At 41.0% G+C, this 19,037-nt stretch overlaps 1 protein-coding gene across 1 annotated transcript; it reads left to right on the top strand.

Moving 5' to 3' along the window:
- The first annotated feature begins 9,588 nt into the window (after positions 1 to 9,588).
- LOC109978515 (cysteinyl leukotriene receptor 1-like) lies at positions 9,589 to 18,536 on the top strand. The gene is made up of 5 exons (XM_020627867.3): positions 9,589 to 9,706; positions 13,555 to 13,744; positions 15,409 to 15,576; positions 16,273 to 16,440; positions 16,615 to 18,536. The coding sequence occupies exons 1-5, from the start codon at positions 9,685 to 9,687 to the stop codon at positions 17,126 to 17,128; spliced, it is 1,062 nt and encodes a 353-aa protein (XP_020483523.3). The 5' UTR covers positions 9,589 to 9,684; the 3' UTR covers positions 17,129 to 18,536.
- Positions 18,537 to 19,037: the final 501 nt, after the last annotated feature.

The following is a 19,037-nucleotide window of genomic DNA, read 5'->3' as shown; positions in this document are numbered from 1 at the left end:
TTATTTATTATAATAATAATAATAATGATAATAACTTTATTTATAATAATAATAATAATAATAACTTTATTTATAATAATAATAATGAATTTATTTATAATAATAATAATAATAATAACTTTATTTATAATAATAATAATAATAATAACTTTATTTATAATAATAACTTTATTTATTATAATAATAATAATAATAATAACTTTATTTATTATAATAATAATAATAATAATAACTTTATTTATAATAATAACTTTATTTATTATAATAATAATAATAATAATAACTTTATTTCTATAGCACCTTTTAAAAACACAGGTTTACAAAGTGCTTTGACAAACAGCAGAAACAAGAACAAACTAAACCAAACACAGAAGAACATAAACAACAACAAGCACATAACAAATACATTATACTAAAAATAATTAAATACAATTCAACAGAAAAGAACCCAAAGTGCACGATACCCAACAGACATATAGAACCAGACCATCACAAGAACCATCACAAGAACCATCACAAGAACCATCACAAGAACCCAGGCAACACAAGAACCATCATAAGAACCATCACAAGAACCATCATAAGAACCATCACAAGAACCATCATAAGAACCCAGGCAACACAAGAACCATCATAAGAACCATCATAAGAACCATCATAAGAACCCAGGAAACACAAGAACCATCATAAGAACCATCACAAGAACCATCATAAGAACCATCATAAGAACCCAGGAAACACAAGAACCATCATAAGAACCATCATAAGAACCCAGGCAACACAAGAACCATCATAAGAACCATCATAAGAACCCAGGCAACACAAGAACCATCACAAGAACCATCACAAGAACCATCACAAGAACCATCACAAGAACCATCATAAGAACCCAGGCAACACAAGAACCATCATAAGAACCATCACAAGAACCATCATAAGAACCATCACAAGAACCATCATAAGAACCCAGGCAACACAAGAACCATCATAAGAACCATCATAAGAACCATCATAAGAACCCAGGCAACACAAGAACCATCATAAGAACCATCATAAGAACCCAGGCAACACAAGAACCATCATAAGAACCATCATAAGAACCATCATAAGAACCCAGGCAACACAAGAACCATCATAAGAACCATCATAAGAACCATCATAAGAACCATCACAAGAACCATCACAAGAACCATCACAAGAACAATCACAAGAACCATCATAAGAAAAGAAAAAGTCGTCCTTCCGACTTCGGTGTGTTTGGTGATTTCAGTCTGTAAAGTCTGAATGTTGTAAGCACAATGACAAACAGGAAGGAGAAGATCTGTAGAATGTGACTGTTAAAAGTTATATTTGAGCAGAAAGTTGATGTGCAGTACGTGAATTAATAAAAAGTGTGTTAACATTAACAGGACATATTTTGCCTGCCATGTTTCAGACAATTCTGACGTCAAGTCGGGCACCTCATTCTTCTCATTGAGTTTACTAGTTGTTGTCACGACAACTCCTGGAAGTTGTCTCGAGGTTACACTTGTTATGAATTGGCGCTATGCAAATAAAGATTCAAGATTCAAGATTTGTATTTGTCACATGCTCATACAGATGTGCAGTGAAATGTAATTTCTGTTCCGCAAGGCCATGCAATAACACTCAAATTACTAATACACATATACAGTAAAATAGAATATAATGTAAAATTAAAAAAATAATTATTTGAATATACAAAATATAGAATAATGTAAACAGTGTAACGTGTCAGTGTGTAAAGTGTCCAGGGTGTATGGACTGTATGTAAATAAAGACTGATTGATTGATCACAGAACACAGACATGGGGTTTGTGAACATTGACATTTGTTTTTTATTTACATTTTACACAACGTCCCATCGTTTGTGTGGGAAATGTGGCTGTAGGCCTACATTGAATACAAACAGTGCAAAGTGCCAGATTGAGAACAGAACTAATTAAACAAGCAAGGGGGGGGTTGTGTTCACTAAAGCCCTGTTTCCACCAAGCGGCCGGACTTCATACTGTTCATATTACACTTCTATGAACTACGGAGTGCTTAGCTGCTAAAACGTTGCATGACAATAAATTAAATAAACACAGGACACTGTCACTACCAGCAAAAGCTATTTTATTTTATTTTATATTTATTTTATTTGTACTTTTCTACTCTTTTTTTCTTATAATGCTTTTCTATTTTATATATAATTTTAACTTTCTTGTAGAAGCTGACTCAGGGAGAAATGCATAAAAATTCCAATGTACCTGTACTGTCCTGTACCTGTGCAAATGGCAATAAACATCTATTCTATTCTGGTATATAGTGTAGTTCTAAACATCACACAGTCATCATCATGGTTCATGTTTTGTTTTTAAAGTTTGGAAGTTTCCCGGCTCGTTGCAGAAACAGCAGAGATAACACCATGCTGCTGGGCAGAGAGGACAATAAGACGGACACATTCCCAAAACACCGGACGGCCTCAGATGCCAAGGAACTCAGAGAAGCAGAAGCCACATTCACGCTTAACTTCAGCCACAACACTCCCATTATGATCATGATGGTTCGGATGGCTCTCTGCTTGGATCGGTCGACTCGCTTCCCGTCGCCGCTGGCTCTTCCTGGACGTGGGCGAAACAGAACGCAGAGAGCGGAGAGGCTACAGAACGTCATGACCACAAAGAAGAGGAAGAGGATCGGAATAGTGGGCAAGAACCCGTAGGCAGGGTTCAACAAAAGCATGAGCAGGAAACTGGCTCCTGCTAAAGACAACATCCAAGCACAACCCACGCTGATGTTCCTGACCTTGACCCCGCCCACCTTTCTCATACCCAGGTAGGTGATTGGATGAACGACAGCCATGTAGCGCTCTATACAGGTCAGGATCGGTAAGATCATCTCTCCAAACCAGACAAAAAATCCCATAAAGGCAGAAATAGGCAACAGAGTCAGAAGATAAAAGGAGAAGAAGTAGATGAAGAACCCGACCACTGAGATCAGGACTATGACGGCGAGGTTGTAGGTGAAGAAGTCGGAGTAACTCATGGTCTCTGCTGCAGGAACTGAGCGGCGTTGCCTCCACCTCTGGATTCCCAGATAGAGGACGTAGAGATTGAGAGGGAGGACGAGGAGGATGTAGACAAAGATAAGGGAGGACATGGTGTACATGCCGGCCGTAGATAAAAAGCAATCATACATGAACGGGAGGTAGTACCGACTGGAGTCATTGGTGACGTTCAGGGTCATCTTTGTAAGACTTGAAATCTAAAAATGGAGAGAGAGAAGGAGATGAGAGAGGACAATCACATCAGTAAAGGTCTGAAATCAACAGTTTTTATAGTACAGTGTAAGGACAGTTAACAACAGTGTTTTTATATTACCTCCCTGAGGAGATAAGACTCACAGATTCCCTCAGTTCTTTTAAATCTTAAAACGTACTTTTACAGACCTAATTTTATGTGATGTCGTCTTCTTACTGGTTTTACTATTTTTTATCTTCTATTACTTCTTACTTATCTTAACTCCTCTTATGTTTTAACTTGGTCAGTTTTTATCTTTCTTACTTTGTTCTTGTGATGGTTCTTGTGATTGTTCTTATGATGGTTCTTGTGATGGTTCTTATGATGGTTCTTATGTTGGTTCTTGTGATGGTTCTTATGATTGTTCTTGTGATGGTTCTTGTGATGGTTCTTATGATGGTTCTTATGTTGGTTCTTGTGATGGTTCTTGTGATGGTTCTTGTGATGGTTCTTATGATGGTTCTTATGATGGTTCTTATGTTGGTTCTTGTGATGGTTCTTATGATGGTTCTTATGTTGGTTCTTGTGATGGTTCTTGTGATGGTCTGGTTCTATATGTCTGTTATGTATCGTGCACTATGGGTTCTTTTCTGTTGAATTATATTTAATTATTTTTAGTATTTTGCGTTTGTTATGTTCTTGCTGTTGTTTGTGTTCTTCTGTGTTTTCTTTAGTTTGCTTTGTTTTTGTTTTTGCTGTCTGTCAAAGCACTTTGTAAACCTGTGTTTTTAAAAGGTGATAAATAAATAAATAAAGTTATTATTATTATTATAAAGTTATTATTGAATTAGAAAGAGCAGCTGAGTCACATTGATGTTCAAACACCTCTTCTGAAACATCGAGGTATCACTGAAATAACTTGGTACCAAGTCTTAACAACTCTGCTGGAGCCTGCTCCTTTAACCTGTTCCCCTTAACTCTTTAATCCCTTGTCTGAAACCCAAACAACCTATGTGCACACCCAGCAGGACCACAAACTCAGCAGGCAACTGACACCCGTTCCTCATGAGCGAAACAGCATTAAACTCCTGTACCCGCTGAGCAAAGGTTAAAGTTTTCTGTTCCTGCTGATCTGAAGTCTTCTCCTGTTTTTGAGCTACAGCAGAAGTCTATTGTCTCTGTTGAGTTCCAGAAAGTCTTTCACAAGCCTGTATCCTGCTGTAATGAGAATTAAAACTAAGATGATAAAAACCCACCTTTCGTCTGTCTGGAGTCTCGGGGGTGAACTGCGGTCCAAGCCTTCATCAGCGCCTCGGAGTGTCTCTGCAGGATTTCAGGTGTTTGCTACAGATAGTTGAGGACAGGACTGTGTTGACTTTTCTCACAGGCAAAACCAACAACCATCAATCACTGTTGTTTGTGATTGTTGCAATATGGAAATTATTTCTGTCACATTTATCATCTACAGGGAGGCAGCGGCACTGACTGATGCAGTGCGGTATAGTTTGCATTTTTTTTAAATGATCAAATCTGTCCCAAAGAGACACAAAACAACCAGAGCCACACAACAGACGGATCAACACACAACAGGTTCAAAACTGAATCACTAAAACAAAGACAACATTAAATGGCAAAAAGGGAGAAAAATGTCACAAAAACACGATCTGAAAGTGGAGAATGAAGAAAATCAGACACCAAAACTATCTTAGAAGGAACATACAAAGAAAGAGTCGACAAATGGCCAACAGGTGACTTCCATCAGAGAGCAGGAAACTGACTACAACCACAAAGAGACTCAAAACGACCATGATGAGACGAAAATGAAGACATCAGGAAAATGAATCAAATGGAATTATATTTGAGTCACATTCTGGAACTACAGATTGTTAGCTTTCAAAAGAGACATTATTTGTGCCTGTAGTCCTGACTGTTAGAGAATAATCTAAACGTTTGTCACCATGTCTGGATATGATTTGTAGGCCGACAACAGGACAACCCCCAAGAGACCTCGAACTACGACCATTAAAGACACGCAAAACAACTTCAAAGAGTCAAACAAACACTACACTAACCCTCCTCTTAATTCAAAGAATTGACCACAGAGAGACAAAGAAGAAGGCAAAACACAAAGAGACAAGATCTTATTGTCCTTTTCAGGTTTTTTACCTGAGAAGATTCAAGATTCCTTCAAGAAATCCCTAAAAACTCACTTCTTCATCACCGCCTACAACCACTGACTCTCATCCTCTTCCCTCTACTTCTATGTTCTATTGTTCTCTTAGTTTTAGTTTTTTGTTGTTTCCTGTCAAAGCGTCTGAGTATTTAGAAAAGCACTATATAAATCTAATTTATTATTATTATTATTATTATTATTATAAGCTAAAACAACAGATAAAAGTACAAATCAGTGAATCACACGTTTGTGTTATGAAAGAGACGCTGGAGAAAGTCTGATTTGACTGCACTCTATATATTGTATGTTTATGCAAATCGACCTGTTTCCATCCGTCGCTCCGTCACTCACAGATATATGTTTAATGTACTTAAAGAGTTCCACAGAGCCAAGGCCGAGGTTGGAGAAGGACCGTCAGACACACGCTATGATGAAGAGGTGGGACTGATCAAATCTTCAGACTTATATATCATTCATTAAAGAATACTTAAAATATCTACTTTAATGTTTGTCATATTCAAATCACTTCGGCTGAATGTGAACATCGTGTTTCAATGCCGTCGATTATCAAGAATCAAATCTTTCTGACTTAAATGATATGCTAAGGATGAAGAATCTGAACTCAGAGAAATATTGACCAACCAATCACCCTACGAGAGCTTTTGATAAGATGTCTAAAATGGTATCTTTGACTCGTGTAAATCAGTGAACTTCTTCTTGTGATAAAACAGAAAACTCAAAGTACTCGGTCTTTTTCCATTCTCTGATTTTTTTAAATTTTCAAAATCCAAAACAAAAAAACGCCAATCAGAATTTACATTTTTAGACACTTCAAATCCACTATTACCCCTTTACCTTTTCTGAAGATTATTTCCTTTTTAATAAAGATGGAAATGGAAATAACAGGAGCAAAATGTTTCATACTGAAACATTTAGTAGTGACTCAAAATACAGCAACCGGTATTCCCAGGATAAAGTGGAATAGAAAAGGAGACGAGACATTTTAAATTCTGGTCTTCTAGAATCTGACAGTGAGTCTTTCTTTCTTTCTCTCCACTAACAGACAAACAGAAATTTGGTTTAACTCCTCTTCATCCTCTCTTCTTCCTCACCTCGCCTCCTCTAACTCCTCCCACTTCTCGCTGCTGGAGTACTGTTTGAGAAACAGAACCAACAACCAAATGGTGATGGCTTACCTCATCATCGTCGTCTTCTTCCTCCTCCCTCTCTTCATCCTCGTCCTCCACATGGGACGCCTACGTTGGAGGAAGCAGCACTCGGCCGCCGCCATAAGCCACAGCGACTTCTTCACCTACAACATGGTTGCCATGGAAATCTTCAGCCTCTCAGGGTGTGGCCTGTACCAATGCGGTGTTTATGCTGACGACCGAGCTCTTCTGATGGCGGGGGTGTACCTGTTCTCCATTACCGCACCGGGACAGACCATGTTTCACGTCCTCACCTGTCTGGAACGCTTCCTCGCCGTCGTTTACCCCGTCAACTACAGAGGGCTGAGACAGGCAGGCGGCGTTAGGATCAGGAACGTGTGCACCATGTGCGTTTGGTTGTTTTGCGTTTCGGGCATGGGCGTAATCGACGAGTTAATCAAGAAATCGAGCAGCAGCTTTGCTTTCTGCTTCTGGGTCGTCTCCTTCATCTTAATCGTTTTCTTCAGCCTCTCTGTTGTCTGCGTTCTGGTTCGTCCTCGCCTAGGGGATGGGGGCGGGGACAGGGAGCAGGCAGACCAATCAAGGCAGAGGGCTACCAACACCATCGTGGTCATCCTGGGAGTTCTGATGATGAGGTGTGTTGGGTTCCTGACGGCCATCATGATATTCTCTCTTTCAGAGCTGAGCATGAACGCCAGGTGTGTGGCCATGATGCCGCCCATGCTGCTGTCTCTGCCCAGCAGTCTGGTGCTGCCGCTGCTGTTCCTGCACCGAGCAGGTAAACTGCCCGGCTGTAAACAACACCCAGAGTCAGGGTGAGGGTTCATAACCATCAGAATCACAACAAGAATCATCTGAGTCCTGACTCAGCAGCTGTGTCTAAAAAGACTTCTACTCTACCGTTCATGGACTTAAGTGTCCCGGTTATTCAGATTCAGATTCTTTATAGATAGACAGATAGATAGATACTTTATTGATCCCGAGGGAAATTATTATTATTATTATTTTAGATAGATAGATAATATATATATATATATATATATATATATATATATATATATATATATATTTATTTATCTATTATTATTTTTTTATTTTATTTAGATAGATTTATTTTTGCAATTTGCGTTGCACACAGAAGACAAGAAACACAAGGACAACATCACTATAAAACATAAACCAAAACGAATTGGAAAATCAGACAACACAGCAAAAAATAAAACCAAATAAAAACAACGCAATAAAATCAGTCAAGAGCCCAAACTAGAATGGAAATTCAAGTTATTAAAGTGCAAAGTGGAGGTGTGCAAATGTGCAATTCAAGTGCAAAAAGAGCAACAAATAGCTAATTGTTGTTTAACATATTAATTGCACTTGGGTAAAAATGAGACCTGGAGTCTTTTTGTCTTCCTCAGGAGCTCTAAAACGACGTCCTGAGGGTCAAAGGTCAAACTCACTGTGAAGTGGATGATCTGGGATCACAAGTATGTCCCTAGCTTTCCTCAGGAGGTTAAGAGTCTTGTCCTTGTTCTGATCATGTTTACCTGCACACAGAGGAACCAGGTCATTCATGTCCCTGTTTACATGATAAATACTGGTACCCTGCTTTATGATGACTAAATCTTATCCGTGCAGGCGCCTGTGATGGTTTTTGTTTTTTACAACACAAACTGCTGCAATTTACAAATCAGAGAAAACAGAGACCGCTGAGGCTTATCGCAAGCTTAGCATTATTAGACGCTAACATGGCGTTGCAGATATGGCGTCTCCACCTCATTTCCAGCAACAGGAGAAGAGAGCGACAGCAGATATCAAACAGGTCGTCATCTCTGGGTCAACCTGTCGCACCGTCACCGCAGACGACAAAGCAGCAGTTGGTGAAGAAGAAGTAAGATGTTCTTATTTTTGCCGCCATTTTTGTTTTGCTGATACGTTGATATAAGAAAAATATGCAATAACAATGTTCAACACTGAGATAAACAAACAAAAATAAAGAGTATATATTAACTCATATTTTCTGTGTCTGACTGCTCTTAATGTTTCCTGTGTTTGCAACATGTCGCTTATAAATCCTAAAAAATATTTTTTTCCCCTCCACTAAAAGAAGCTAATTGTCAGCTTTAGCTTCATCTAGCTGCATCAAAATTACAGGACGTGGCTCCTTCATGTCTTCATGTTTTATTTAAATTAAAGGGAATGTTAAACACACCTAACAGACATTACTGAGGGAAGGTGAAGTGAACTATCGTAACCTGGCAACAATGAGCGGTGCTGAGAAACGCTCTGGAACCGAGGATGTGGGCGGAGTTTTAAAAAATCCCCTCCCCCGTACAGTGTGTGTCCATGGAGACATGAGCTAATCACACCTATTTGGTTTTTTGAACCAGGCTGTAAACATGTTCATCTCTGCTGTAAAAACAGGCTTTTTAGAATGGGTGTGTATGTGACTTCCTGTGCTTCTGCAGCCAGCCTCTAGTGGACACTCCAGGAACTGCAATTTGTGGCTCCTTTCCTTTCCCACATTCCCCGCTTTCTCTCTCTCTCTCTCTGTCTCTCTCTCTCTCTCTCTCTCTCTGTGTCTCTCTCTCTCTGTCTGTCTCTCTCTCTCTTTCTCTCTCTCTCTCTGTCTCTCTCTCTCTCTGTCTCTCTCTCTCTGTCGCTCTCTCTCTCTCTCTCTCTCTCTCTGTCTCTCTCTCTGTCTCTGTGTCTCTCTCTCTGTGTCTCTCTCTCTGTGTCTCTCTCTCTCTCTCTCTCTCTCTCTGTCTCTCTCTCTGTGTCTCTCTCTCTCTCTCTCTCTCTCTCTGTCTCTCTCTCTCTGTCTCTCTCTCTGCCTCTCTCTCTCTCTCTGTCTCTCTCTCTCTGTCTCTCTCTCGCTCTCTCTCTCTCTCTCTCTCTCTCTCTGCACATACTCATTGACCGTGTTTTTGCCTTCTGCCTAAGTGTGTGTGTGTGTGTGTGTGTGTGTGTGTGTGTGTGTGTGTGTGTGTGTGTGTGTCTACTTCCATGGAATTCCCACTTAGCATGTGACACTCCCACATTTGGCCTCACAGAGGATTTGAATACCGGTTGAAGGGCTGCAGTCAGACGGAGTGGAGATGAAGGGATGAGCTGTGACAGGATGAACGGTGAGTAAACTAGCTCTTTAAAGTTTACACTAACTTCCTGCTAACGACCAGTTCTTTAGACCAGAGTCTGAAGTGATAACGACAACGGTTGTTTTATTTTGCCGGCTCAGAAAAGTCTTTAAAGACAGAGTCAGTATCCTGTTTCCTTCAAAATAAAATACAGTCTTCTCCTAAAGTGAAGCTGCTCCATCGTCCCTTCTGGACCTCCGTACATGTGTGGTGGTGTCTGTGTTCTGGTTGACTCGGGACATTTGTTGACGGAGCTGGTGTGTTTCCTCCAGCCAATGACAGAGCAGCAGGTGAGTTTATCAGTGGATACAATTTAGTGATTGGACGCCATTCAAACCGGTTAGCTTGTGCTAATGTGTGTTAGCTTGCAGTGGTCTTTAAGTGTCTATAAGTGAGAGACAGTTAACATCAAACACTTTAATTAAATCACATGACCTAGTGTAGCTCATGAGTTTGAGAAATGTTGAGTTTTCAGGATGTTTAAAGTTTCTCTCCATGACGACCGAGTTTGAGGTCAAACTTCAGAGTAAACCATTTTTAGCGAGTTTGTAAACACGAGGCAGCGAGGAGGGTCGAGGTCGGACAAACTGAACTCAAGTGTTTGTACCTCTGAAGTAAACCTAACCCAGAAAACACTAACCCCTTCATCCCACCAGATGCGTTCGTGCACACGTATCTGGTGGAAGTGGACGAGTTCAGAAAAGAGAGAGAACATGTACCACTTTGTCCACAGGGGGCGCCAAAGTTCACACAAACTAAACGGTCCTCACAGGAGCCTTACGTAGAAGTCTGTGTTCACGATGTTTGTTCAGTTGATCGAGGAGATCTTTCTGTTTTACATATAATCCTAATTTGCCTTAGATCAGTTTGTATTTGATGAAAAAGAGTCATATTCTATCATCTCCATGTCTGATTTTTAATATTTATCCCTCACAAAACTTAGGAAAGGGGTAAAAGTTAAAGTTAGAGTAAAAGTAAAAAATCCTGCCCATCCCCCGACCCCTCAGTCCTGACCTCCACTATGGACACGAAGACCTTCAGTTCAAGTTCAAGTTCAAGTTATCTTTATTAGTCAAATGCACAACATAACAGGCAAAGCAGTCATAGCTGGCAATGAAAGCTCTCCTTAACAATGCAAAAATCAAATCAAATAAAAATAAATTAAATTAAATTAAATTAAATTAAAATAAAATAAAATAATAAAAAAATAAAAAAATAAAAAAATAATTAAATTAAATTAAATTAAAAAAAAAAAAAAATTAAATAGTTGTCAGTGGTATTGTAGTTATAAGAACAAACGTTCTTTTGTGACGTGTTCAGGAATGTTGTTAGGAATGTTTGTGGTTAGCAGCATGTGGACAGATGTGTTAGCAGGAAGTATTAAGTCTTCATTTTTGGGTTCATCACTATGACTGTTCTGTAATTTAGTATCAAATTCCGTATGAAGGTGCATCTGTTTTTTCAGACGCGTTAATAACAGGAAACTAGCTTTTCAAAAAAATGTAAGACAACACCTTAAGCTGAATACCACGCTGGGTAGACCGACAATCTGCCAACGAGTGGAAGACTCAGCCTGGATTTTACTTTGAGAGTCAGAGTGTAGACACAACATTCAAATGTGGCCCCTCCTCCTGGGCTCATCATCCCCAGAAGCCCCGCCCCCTGCAGGATGTAGAGTGTACGTTTACTGCTTGTAGCTACACTGCAAGCTAACGCACACTAGCACAAGCTAGCTGCCGGTGTTTGTCACCTTCCTGTCCAACAGGAAGTAGATCAACTCCACGTCCAACACAAGGTTCACCCTCGTTTTAGAACGATCTTTATCCACTTGGTGTTTCTCCTCACTCTCATTATATTTTCTCTTCTTTGCTGCTACGTCCACGTCCGTCATATTCACCGCTTTGAATCTCGTCCAATCACTGAATTGTATCCACTCCTAAACTCACCTGCTGCGCTCTCATTGGCTGGAGGAAACACACTCATTGGGCCAGATTTACTGAGCTCCCATTTAAAGAGTACTAAATTGCGTGTTCACTCCAAAAGTTTGCACGTTTGGTTGGTGGGCGTTTTGCGGGTGATCTAGTGAAAATTTGCGTGAATGACACCAGGTGCAAACCTTGTGGAGGCGGAGCTATTTAAGTTAGGTTGTTCTACTGGTTTACATCACGGAGAGTTTGGACAGAAAGCAGGACGACTGCAAGCGCAAAACAGGTATTAGAGAGAGAGGCAAATAAACACACAATACTTTAGAGTTATAGGAGATAAATCTGAATGTTACAAAGAACATGTGGTTATAAGAAAACCTGGGCATTAAACAGGGCCTCTCTTTTCTTCATCTTAAGAATGACGTGTCATACATTGAGCAGGAGGTGTGAGCTGTGTCCTCTGTGGACCGGGCGCTCTACACTCCCTGTTGTTGTGCAGCAGACAGCTGGTCAGCGCTGCGTCTGATCGGACATGAATGATCTGGAAAGAGGTATTGAAGACGGGAGTACAAACAGTGGTGAGGTCCCCCCATCAGAGCGTCCTACAGAGTATCAGCAGCTTTAGAGGGAGGAGACGAGCACATTATGGAGAGGAGCTCACCGCAGGGGGCGAGCTGGAGGAGAGACACGTAGCTCAGTCTGTAGGGACTTGGGTTGGGAACCAGAGGGTAGGTGGTTCAAGTCCCAGTGTGAACCAAATATGGAAGTTGGTCTGGTAGCTGGAGAGGTGTCAGATCACTTTCTGAGCACTGCCAAGGCGCCCTTGAGCAAGGCACCATCAGCCCAGTCACTCTGACTTCCCTCTATTAGTGCATGTCCATCAGGGTGTGTGTGTGTGTGTTCATGACTTACAGAGTGTAAAAACTGAAACTTCCCCTTTAAGGGATCAATGAAGTCTATCTTAATCTTAATCTTAACTTCAGTAACAGCAGCCTGTTGTGTGTAACACTGGTCTCCACGTTCTTTTCGAAGGTGTTAAATACAGACACCGTCACAATCACCTCAGTTTTTGTCTGCTTGGTAAATCACAATGCGTGTACTAACTTGTTTGTATTTTCTCCTCCCAGTGTTTTACACGTTAGGACAGAAACGACCCATATTTAATATTCATTAAGTCAAACGTACTAAATGGTCAATGCGTGTTGTTTTGCTCATATGAAAGATTCAATCCTCACTGCGCTCCGTTAGTAGATCAGTTAACACTTTGTTTGCTGGTGGTATGAAGTTTACACACGTTTTAATGAACACAAGCCTTTAGTCAGTCTGACCCTGAGTGTAAAGAGACGTTCCAGGGTTAACTCAAACCTCAGAAAATCGTCTTCTTTAAACGTTCATCTTTAAAGGTTCACCACACGAGGTCGTTCAGTTTATCTACTACATGAAGTACGTGAAGTACATGAAGTACGTGAAGTACGTGAAGTACGTGAAGTACGTGAAGTACGTGAAGTACATGAAGTACGTGAAGTACATGCTCAGATCAGGAATTTACATCTGATTTGATAAACAGACAGTCCAACGGTTCAGAGACGTTATTCAAATGAAGAGCAGAGAAGAAGGTGACCAAACACACACAAACACACACACACACACACACACACACACACACACACAAACACACACACACACACACACACACACACACACACACACATATACACACACACACACACACACACACACACACACACACACACACACATATACACACAAACACACACACACACACACACACACACACACACACACACACACACACACACACACACACACACACAGACACACACACACACACACACACACACACACACACACACACACAGTAGTTTATACTTGTTTGCTTCATGTTTCTTTTAGGACGCCTGTTAACCACGCCCCTCTTTGCTGGCAACAACTCGTCTGTGAGCGTCGGGTTGCTGACGTGTTTCCATGACGATGACAAGTTCAAGTACCGTGCCTACACCTTCACCTACCTGCTGCTGTTTCCCGTGGCGTTTCTCTCCAACATCGGGGCGTTGGTCATCTTCTTCCTGCAGATAAGCCGCAGGTAACACGTTTTTCATGTTCTGTTAGAATTCACTGTCAAACTTTTACACACACATACATGTTTTCATGTTGTTGTGAGGTCTTTCCATTGACATACACTCACCTTTGACCTTTCACATCAGACGTACGAACATGCATCTCTTTTTGAGGATTCTCCGTTTAATCCTGTTTATTTTGAACTCTCAAAACAAGAACCCATAAACACACACACACACACACACACACACACACACACACACACACACACACACACACACACACACACACACACACACACACACACACACACACACACACACACACACACACACACACACGTATCTGTCCTTGTGAGGACTTTCCACTGACTAACATTCTTTTCTAATTTCCGACAAAACCATTTTGTAATGTTTTTTCTGAAGGTCATTCGGTTGACTTCCATTCATTTTTAATGTTCCACATCAGACAGTTAGATGGTCAAACACTGTCCCGGTTGTTTCGTACCCGGGCTGGGCAGAATTTGATTTGATATTTGACAGCGTCATCAGAAAGTGAGGTCGTGTCAGAGTCCTGGTAAAGACTGACCGACAGCTGAGTTTACAGTCTTTTAAAGTTTTTTCTTTATTTGCATTTAAGAGCAGCTTTCTAAACCTTTTAATGACGTGCACTTTAAAATAAAGTGTTTTATGACTTGGATATGTTATTCATATAGTCAACCGCTGTAAATATTTACATGGGAACCAATGAAAGCTTTCTCCAATGTTTACACCTGATACTATTCCAATTTTTCAAAGGTCAAATATTATGCAAAATACACTTTAACATCTTGTTATAACATGTTCCTCTAGTCTACAAACCCCCCAATGATGAGAAAAGTCCATCCTCTCCATCTTCTGTCTGCTCCACTTTTCAGAAAATGTGTGCTCAAACAGGCCGTTTGGAGATTTTTCCTTCATGACATCACAAAGGGCAGTAGCCCCTCCCCCAGGTGGGTGACACTCCCACAGCTAGGTGTTTGTTCTGCCCTCTGAGTCTGCCTTCTCACCGTAAACAATAGGACATGGAGCGAGAAAGACCGAGACACCCAAGCCCTTCTAGAGAGGGGGTGTGGTCAGACACAGCTCATTTACATATTTAAAGGTACAGCCACAGAAACAGCCTGTTCTGAGCAGGGCTGAAATAGAGGGGTTTATAGACATGATCAAATACAGGATCAGAGTAGATTCAGAACAAGAGACTTCACACACATGTTGAAGAGGAGCTCTGAGACTTATTTACACTGAAGAAGAAGAGGAGGAGGATATGTCACCTTTAAAAAATGGATCTCAGATTCTTAACATTTTATTCTTAAAAAGTAAAGATTCAGGTCAGACTGGTATAACAACTGATCCTGCAGCTGAACCTGGAAGAGGCCAACATCACTGCTGTGCCAGCTGATTAGGAAACCTGTGTATGGCATGCAAATAACTGATCTTGTCAGCACACAGAAAAATGTGTCCATCAGATAAACTTTTTAAAATGCTGGAAAGAAAGTCACCAGGCAATAAAAATATAAATCTGCAAAACGTGCTGACATTGGATCAGACTGCTGACTGGACGTGTTCGATGTTCTTCACCTGTTCCAACATTTAAACCACACAGAAACCAACATGGCGCTACTGTTCTCTCTCTGTGGTTCTTTTCCAGAAGCGCCGCCTCCTCTGTGGTCATGATGAACCTCGCCCTATCAGACCTCAGCTTCTCCCTCACCCTCCCACTGCGATTGGCTTATTACTTCCAGGGCGGCGTCTGGGACTTCCCCGATTGGCTGTGCCGCCTGTGTGTCTTTGGCTTCTACGTCAACCTGTACACAAGGTGACAACACACACACACACACACACACACACACACACACACACACACACACACACACACACACACACACACAAACACACACACACACACACACACACACACACAAACACACACACACACCTGACATCCGAGTGGGCGTGGCCAGAGACCTCTCCTTATAGAGAAACACACACACACACACACACACACACACACACACACAGACACACAGACACACACACACACACACACACACACACACACACACACACACACACACACACACACACAGACACACACACACACACACACACACACACAGACACAGACACAGACACAGACACAGACACACACACACACACACACACACACAGACACAGACACAGACACACACACACACACACACACACACACACACACACACACACACACACACACACACACAGACACACACACACACACACACACACACACACACACACACACACACACACACAGACACAGACACAGACACACACACACACACACACACACACACACACACACACACACACACACACACACACACACACACACACAGACACACACACACACACACACACACACACACACACACACACACACACACACACACACACACACAGACACACACACACACACACACACACACACACACACACACACACATACTAAACGGCCTTTTTACTCCCGCCTCAGCATCCTCTTCCTGACTCTACTGAGCATGCTCCGTTGGCTCGCTGTGGCTCAGCCTTTTCGTCATCGCTCTCTGGCCACGCCCACTCGGACCTTGTTGGTTTGTCTTGGAGTCTGGCTGTTTGTGGGCGTGTCCTCTGTCCCCTTCCTGACCCAAGGGGTGACAAAAAGGTGAGAGTCACTTTAGTCCTCCAGGCGGGCGGCCGAGGTTGAACTCTGACCTTTCGGCTTCTGTCCCGCATGGCGTTCCCCTCTCGCTCTCTTCCAGTTGTCTGACTCCACGGTCCGTCATGTTCAGTTTGAATAAAGAAATCAAATCTGTCTTTCTGTATTTCTGCGCCTCAGGGGCGGGTCTCCACGTTGCTTCGAGCCATCAAGCCCCTCCTCCTGGACGCGTGTCCTGATCCTAAACTACGTGGCGTTGGCCCTCGGCTTCCTCCTCCCTTTTCTCACGATCATCGTCTGTTACAGCAGAATCATCCGGCACCTGACGATCCGATCCAGCCTGCACGCCAACAGGTCATCCAAGAGCGCTCAACAACTTCGCAACAGGCGGCGCTCGGTGCACCTGGTCACCATGGTGACGGCGACCTTTTTGCTCTGCTTCCTGCCCTATCACGTGATCAGAACTGTGCACCTGCACGCCGTGTGCGAGCGCTGGAGCTGTGACATCACGGTGGGGCTGCAGCGGGCGGTGGTGGTGACGCTGTGTCTGGCGGCGTCCAACAGCGTGGTCAACCCGCTGCTGTATTACTACTCGACCAGGACGTTCAGAGACAAAATGAGGAACGCTCACTCCTCTCTGTCCATCAAGAGGGGGTCCGGGCTCGCTCTCATGAAGAGGAGGAACACCACCTGAGACACCTGGAGGTCAGGAAGCGTTCTCCTTATACGATGGACTGAGGATCATGGGAGGCGTTGTATCCTCGTAATCTAAAAAAAATATTCATAAAAGTCTGTGGAAAAGTCTTTTCCCCGCTTTGTTCAAAACAAAATCAATGATTGTGACTAAGAGACTGAAATCGATGTCAGCGATCATCCAGGACGCAGCGCCCTCTGCAGGGTCGACATGAAAAGCCACCGTACTGCTTTGTTTTGTACGACTGACTGAAAGATCCCCGGTGTTATTTGACACTCTCTTCTGTTAAGATTCAAAATTCAAAGATTCCAAAAAACTTTATTGTCCATCACATTGTGACAGAAAATGACCTTTTGTTGAGGCTCAACATGAAAACATAGAAACATTCACACTAACACTCACATCAGGTCATAAATAGCTAAAAGTCCCTTAAATAGGTAAAAACACATGCACAGCATTTAAAAAACATTGTTTATCTAGCCTGCTTTAAAATGCGTATTGCAGTGGGAATAAAAGAGTTTATTTTTGTTTTATTTATTTATTTATTTATTTGTTAGGGACAGTGCACATTAATGAACAGCTGTAACAAATGCCAGATTATGGCAGAAGTGCTTGTTTCCATCTGTTGTCTCTAGGCAGGTAACAGAAAGTAAATAAAAATAAAATACAAATACAAAGGCACAAGTGACACAAGACAATAATCGAGGTTAAAGGTTAAAGGTGGTCACAGACTTGTTTGAGGTGTGTTTTGGAGGTTGCATATGTTTGTGAGTCTCTTATTGTGAGTGGGAGAATATTCTAATATTTAGCTCCTTTGACTGACAGAACAGTTTGAATGTAGTGCGTCTGTGTGGGGCCTCACAGTCTCCTCGGGCTGTGGCCCCTGCTGCCGATCCCACTGGCAGACTTCAGCTTTATAAAGTCCTTCAAAGGAGGAGGAGCAAGTCCGTGCAAAATTTGATATATAAAACATGCATTTCTAAAATGAACAAAATTATGAAAATGTAGTAAATGATGTTTATCTAAAACGGTGCAATGGTGAAACGAAAACGGCTGTAAGTTTCTGTAAGAGTGGTACTCTAAAACGACTTCCTGAGGGGAGCAGCTGAAACGAGTGGTGATGGTGAATCAATGTCGTCCTGCTGCTCTTACAAACTCACTATGGGGCATCAAATATGGATTCATCCACAGCGTAAAATAGTCCCCGACATCTGACCGAGCTCATTGAACGTAAAGTGAGAAGCTGATTTAAACTCTAAATCTCCAGTCTGAGTGAGTTTTTTCTGTGAGTGTGGCTGTAAATTATTGTTCACTAAGTGTAAATATGTGATGCAGTTTCCAGCGAAAAATCTCAAATTGTTTATATGTTTGTTTATTTGATAATAAATAATCTCACGACCGCCCGTCACGTAGAGCGGAAAACATGTTTGTGTGATGATCCAACAGGAAACGTCTCCTTCTCTTCTCTCACGTTTTAGTTTATCATTAAAGACAGTTTTCATTTTCATATAAAAAAAAGAATTCTTCATAAAAAGCCCATAATGGAGGATGTGGAATGTTAAACTCAGATTTAATACTTTTTATTGAGTATTATTATTATTATTATTATACTATTATTATTATTATATAATTATTTGTATTATTATTATTATTATTATTATTATTATACTATTATTATTATTATTATTATTATTATTATTATTATTATCATTATATTATTATCATTATTATATATTATCATTATTACTATTATACTATTATTATCATTATAATTATCATTATTATTATATTATTATTATTATTATTATTATTATTATTATTATTATTATTATTATCATTATTATATTATTATCATTATTATTATTATACTATTATTATCATTATAATTATCATTATTATTATATTATTA

The sequence above is a fragment of the Labrus bergylta genome, chromosome 22 (assembly GCF_963930695.1).
Source record: "Labrus bergylta chromosome 22, fLabBer1.1, whole genome shotgun sequence".
Lineage (NCBI taxonomy): Eukaryota > Metazoa > Chordata > Actinopteri > Labriformes > Labridae > Labrus > Labrus bergylta.
Note: the sequence above shows the minus strand (reverse complement) of the source record. Positions and strands in the feature narration are given on the sequence as shown.